The sequence below is a fragment of the Salmo salar genome, chromosome 12 (genome assembly GCF_965601325.2).
Source record: "Salmo salar chromosome 12, fSalSal1, whole genome shotgun sequence".
Classification (NCBI taxonomy): domain Eukaryota; kingdom Metazoa; phylum Chordata; class Actinopteri; order Salmoniformes; family Salmonidae; genus Salmo; species Salmo salar.
Window position 1 is genome coordinate 93,280,272 of NC_138302.1, and position 6,000 is coordinate 93,286,271.

The following is a 6,000-nucleotide window of genomic DNA, read 5'->3' on the forward strand; positions in this document are numbered from 1 at the left end:
GTCAGACAGGCCACTTCCTGCATGAAACCTTCTCAGGTTTTTGCCTGCCAAATGAGTTCTGTTATACTCACAGACACCATTCAAACAGTTTTAGAAACTTTAGGGTGTTTTCTATCCAAAGCCAATAATTATATGCATATTCTAGTTACTGGGCAGGAGTAGTAAACAGATTAAATCGGGTACGTTTTTTATCCGGATGTGAAAATACTGCCCCCTAGCCCAAAGAAGTTAAGCTCTGCCAGAAAACGCTCATGCATACCATAGCGTAATGCTATTTTCATCCAGCCATGTCCATCTACAGGACACTGACTGACCAGCACAGTCCGTCCATGATGAACAAAGGTACAATTGCCTCTCTATAAACAAAGCATTATAAAAAATAAATATGTTTCAACTGAGAAAGAGATAGACATGGTCTGTAGAATCATATTTCTGCTAATGCTGTCCTTTTGCATATCAACAACAACAGAAAATGAACAGACCAAGAAAGAAGACAACTCTGAGTGGACCTTCTCTGTGGACTGGAAGGTGCCAAAGAAGATGGGGATGAAGGCCAGCCAGATCTTACCTTCTCTGTGGACTGGGAGGTGCCAAAGAAGATGGGAATGAAGGCCAGCCAGACTATACAGGTGGTGTACATGGTGAAGCCGATGGGCTTGGCCTCGTTGAAGGTCTCCGGCACCCCCCGGGTCTTGATGGCGTACACTGTGCAGGTGACCATGAGCAGCATGCTGTAACCCAGCAGGCAGATCAGTGAAAGGTCAGAGATGTCACATTTGAGCACGCCACGGGCCATGTCCGGATTGGCCGTGCGCTGGTCCTCGTAGTCGATGATGGCCTGAGACGGGTCTACCACAAACCAGATACACACCCCCAGTAGCTGCACCAAAGTCAGGCTGAAGGTGATGACCAGCTGGGAGGCTGGGGAGATGAACCTGGGGGCGCTCACCGACATAGATCCCTGCTCGAAGATGCGGTAGATGCGGTTAGTCTTGGTGAGCAGGGCTGCGTAGCTGATACTCATCCCCAGACCCAGGAAGATCCGTCTGAGGGAGCAGATGCCAACATCAGGGGCAGAAATCATGAGGAAGGTGGTGGCATAGCACATGAAGATACCAGTCAGCAGAACGTAGCTGAGCTCGCGGCCTGACGCCTTGACGATGGGTGTGTCGTTGTAGCGGACGAAGGTGACCACCACGAACAGAGTGGCCATGATGCCCGCCACGGAGATGAGGACAGGGATGATGGCCCATGGGGAGCTCCACTCCAGCTTGACAATGGGGATGGGACGGCAGGCAGTGTGGTTCTCGTTGGGACGCAGGTCAAAGCGACACATCTTGCAGCTGTAGGTGTCTGACTGGTACTGGTAGCCGTTGCAGCGCTCGCAGTGCCAGCAGCAAGGGATGCCCTTCACTATCTTCTTGCGCTCTCCGGCCTGGCAGGGGTGGCTGCAGATGGAGAAAGGGATCTGACGACCTCCACCTGGCCAGTGCATTGCTCGGATCTGAGGGGGGATGAAGAGGAGATGAGGGGTACAGTCAAACACTTCACAAATAACTAACACTGTAACCCATAAACTTGTAACCCATTCATGCTTAATGGCAATTACCACTGGCATACAGTTAGTTTTGGGGCTTCTTTCTCCTCTCCATTAAAAAGTCTATTACATATAATCACTATTTGTCTTATTGAAAGGATATATTTAGTGTTATGTTATTAACTTTTTTGCCATCAATGGTGGTTGTTAAATTCATAGGCAGAAAACGCATCCCCAAATGTGTATTTAATTAACAGCTATAAGAATCCTATTAAACTAAAAGCTCCTTTGGAAAGAGAATTGGCGCACACCGCAGGACTAGCATTTACACCACATTTACAACAACATTCACTGTCTTCCACCATTCACACAGCGTTGAGGTACAGACCCAGGTCAACTCCATGGAAACGCGTTTCTTTTTTCTTTCAATCTTTCTTTGCCCAAGGCCATCTCTTCATATTCCATTCAAACATTATTTGCAGGACCGGCTTCATGTAATTCATTGTTATAGCTTTGTAACCTCCGCTGTCCACAACTCCACCGTTTTGTTTCACCAAGACAGTGGATGGTGTCTGTTTTTAAGCTCTTATTGGTTTCTTTTCATCCCAGTCACTTGTTGTTAATCATTAAATCACCCTCTGGATGTTTGCACCATTGAAGACATGTGCACAAAGCAGTAGCTAATGGTTTAGGAGGAATTACTGAGCAAAGGAAGCACTAAAGTAGAACCGACAGACTACAACATCCCATCAAAGCTTCTTTGGGAGGAGAACCACTGACACCAAATGGTGAAACAGGTAAAGGTCATTTGGAGGGCATAAGTCCGATAATATAACTAAAGTACTGTATCTGCATATTAAATATATAAAAAATAAATGCTTACATTCAGATAGAGCTGTTCGGTCCAGTGGCCTATGATTTTGTACTCGGCTGTTCTGTTTCTGATCTGGTACTGATAAATCTCATAGCGACCAGGGGCGTCTCCATTCTCATTGAAGAGCACTGGGTTGCCAGCTATGCCTGAAGGACAGAGGAGAGAGAGAGTGAAAGCATTAGTTTGAATTGTAATATATATATATACATTTTCTTTATTTTTACTATTTTCTACATTGTAGAATAATATTGAAGGCATCACAACTATGAAATAACACATATGGAATCATGTAGTAACCAAAAAACTGTTAAACAAATATATATATATTTGAGATTCTTCAAAGTAGCCACACTTTGTCTTGATGACAGCTTTGCACACTCATGGCATTCTATCAACCAGCTTCACCTGGAATGCTTTTCCAACAGTCTTGAAGGAGTTCCCACATATGATGAGCACTTGTTGGCTCCTTTTCCTTCACTCTGCAGCCCAACTCATCCCAAACCATCTCAACTGGGTTGAGGTTGGGTGATTGTGGAGGCCAGGTCAACTGACGCAGCACTCCATCACTCTTCTTCTTGATCAAATAGCCCTTAATCAGCCTGGAGGTGGGTCATTGTCCTGTTGGAAAACAAATGATAGTCCCACTAAGCGCAAACCAGATGGGATGGCGTATCACTGCAGAATACTGTGGTAGCCATACTGGTTAAGTGTGCTTTGAATTCTAAACAAATCACAGACAGTGTCACCAGCAAAGCACCCCACACCAACACACCTCCTCCTCCATGCTTCACGGTGGGAACCACACATGCAGAGATCATCCGTTCACCTAGTTTGTGTCTCACAAAGACACGGCGGTTGGAACCAAAAATCGCAAATTTGAACACATGAGACCAAAGGACAGATTCCCACCGGTCTAATGTCCATTGCTCGTGTTTCTTGGCACAAGCAAGTCTCTTCTTATTATTGGTGTCCTTTAGTAGTGGTTTCTTTGCAGCAATTCAACAATGAAGGCCTGATTCACGCAGTCTCCTCTGAACAGTTGAAGTTGAGATGTGTCGTTTACTTGAACTCTGTGAAGCATTTATTTGGGCTGCAATTTCTGAGGCTGGTAACTCTAATGAACTTGTCCTCTGCAGCAAAGGTAACTCTGGGTCTTCCTTTCCTGTGGCGGTCCTCATGAGAGCCAGATTCATCATAGCGCTTGATGGTTTTTGCGACTACACTTGAAGAAACTTTCAAAGTTTTTGAAATTTTCTGGAATGACTGACCTTCATGTCTTAAAGTAGTGATGGACTGTCGTTTCTCCTTGCCTTTTTGAGCTGCTCTTACCATAATATGGACTTGGTCTTTTTCCAAATAGGTCTATCTTCTGTATTCCACTTCTACCTTCTCACAACACAACCGTTATATATACCAATATATATATATATATATATATATATATATATATATATTTTTTTTTTAAGTGTTAAACAAATCAAAATATATTTGAGATTCTTCAAAGTAGCCACCCTTTGATGACAGCTTTGCACACTCTTGGCATTCTCTCAACCAGCTTCATGAGGTTGTCACCTGGAATGTATTTCAATTAACAGGTGTGCCTTGTTAAAAGTTCAATTGTGGAATTTCTTTCCTTCTTAATAAGGTTGAGCAAAAAAATATATATACAAAAAAGTCAAAGCAGAATATGCAAATGTAGGGAGGTAACCAAAATAAATATGAAAATTCAACTTCTCTATTCAAGAAAGTTTGAAATGTAACTTGTGGGGTGAGGAGAGAATAAGTGGGATATGCTGATTGTATATTCTCTCTCTGGTCTGTTCTGTCTAGGGGTTTCTGCCTAGTCAAATCATCTCTTCAGTCATCTATTAAAATGTTTTCTTCCATTCTCTAAGTGAGAACTGTGGGTGGGGGGATTTTGGGAAACAGCTTTTGTGAGAATAATGTCAAACTACAATGTGTTACTGTGTAGTGTTATCGCACACTGAAATTCTTTGTTGGTGTTTTTCCCCAATATGTTTTGCCATTCGAACTATAGTAATGGTATGTCACATGACTTAGAAGCCAAATGTCTGCAAATTCTCACCATCAACAAATCAGTCACCACTACACAACAAACAATACACAACGACATATTTTCCTGAGATTCTCCTTTGAGATATTATCAATTATTTAAACTACACAACAACATTTACTTCCTTAAGATGCCCCTTTGAAGATATTAAGTATAGCATCACTGCTCTCTGCTGAGGATCACTAGCAGTTCTGGGGGGGGGGGGGGGGGGGGACAATTTTCGACCCCCTTGTGGCCCCCCTAAATGTGGAGTATGAAATAATTTTTAGATAACAATTTTTTGCTATCGTTCTTTTTTTTACATCCGTTATTAGACAGCGGCAACGATGATGATTATGATCATGGTCTTTTGCCTGCTAATGCCTGCAATGCAGTGAAGAAAACGAAATGACAACAATAACGTCTAATGTAACTGCCCCCTCTAACAGTATAACTGGCCCCAGCTTGGCCCCCCCAGTTGAAATGGTCTAGGAAATGGTCTAGAACCGCCACTGCTGAGGATTCAAAGAGGAATAAGTCCCTATCGACTTCCACTTCAAAACTCAAGTTTGAACATGCAGCAGCACACCAAAGCGCTGGCATTTCTCTTTTCATGCCGGGTTTATCAACAAGTCTCCCCAAGCACAATGGGTGTCCCATCTTACAAACAAGGGGGAAAGCGTGGATGATCTCGGCGGTTTGGATTTCTGCTGATGATTATGCTTTTTCCTTCTCTTTGTTTAGCGTCAGGCGGAAGACGTATGCAGCAGCCTAATCCACATCTCGATGAGCCAACCCCTCTGGATTAAGGCATTACTGTGTGCTCAGCCGTGCCTCAGTGACAATGCAGCCCCAAATCTCACAGCAAAAGAAGCAGATGAGAGGGATTACAGCAGATGTTATTTATGAAGGAGATATGTTTAAAAAGCACTCTCCATGAGTGTAATCATTTGTATCGTTTGTATCTGGGATTATAATCATAGTATTTTTCCATTGCTATTTTTTTTTTACAAAAAGGCACATAGCTTTCCCACTGGCTCAGTTGGAGCTGTGTATTAGGGCGTGTTAAGGCTTTGAGGCCGTAGCCCATCGCATGGCACTGGCACCATGCTGTCACTGTGAAAGGAAAATGGATCCTGACTGCCACATTGGTCCTTTCAGACACTAATGTGGCACCACAGCCTGCCACTGCAGATCTAATTACATTTAACAGTTTATGGTCTTTTGGTCATGCTTGCTGCTCCAATCTGAGGTTGGCCCAGAGATTATTGGCATCTCTTAACCAGGCCTTTCTCTAGATGGACTGTATGTTCATGGCATGCCTTCTGGCATGCATGTCCTCATATATGTATGAGTTTTAGCCAACTTCTCAGACTATCGTTGTCATGCAGGCATGCTGTTGCAATACAGTCTTGTCATACATGGCATGACAACAATAGTAAGATAAGCTGGTTGAAGATCACACAGATTTAGGGACAGGCTACAGTACAGGCTACAGTACAGGCCACAGTACAGGCTACAGTACTGACTACAATA

The 6,000-nt window shown here is 43.5% G+C and overlaps 1 protein-coding gene across 1 annotated transcript in view; it reads right to left on the reverse strand.

Moving 5' to 3' along the window:
* Positions 1 to 6,000, reverse strand: part of LOC106566015 (metabotropic glutamate receptor 4) — a 281,330-nt gene that overhangs the window by 37,434 nt on the left and 237,896 nt on the right. The window contains exons 8-9 of the mRNA XM_014133787.3: positions 2,421 to 2,557; positions 569 to 1,504 (exon numbers count right to left, since the gene is read on the reverse strand). Coding sequence (XP_013989262.1) covers positions 569 to 1,504; positions 2,421 to 2,557 — 1,073 coding nt within the window. The remainder of the gene's footprint in view (positions 1 to 568; positions 1,505 to 2,420; positions 2,558 to 6,000) is intronic.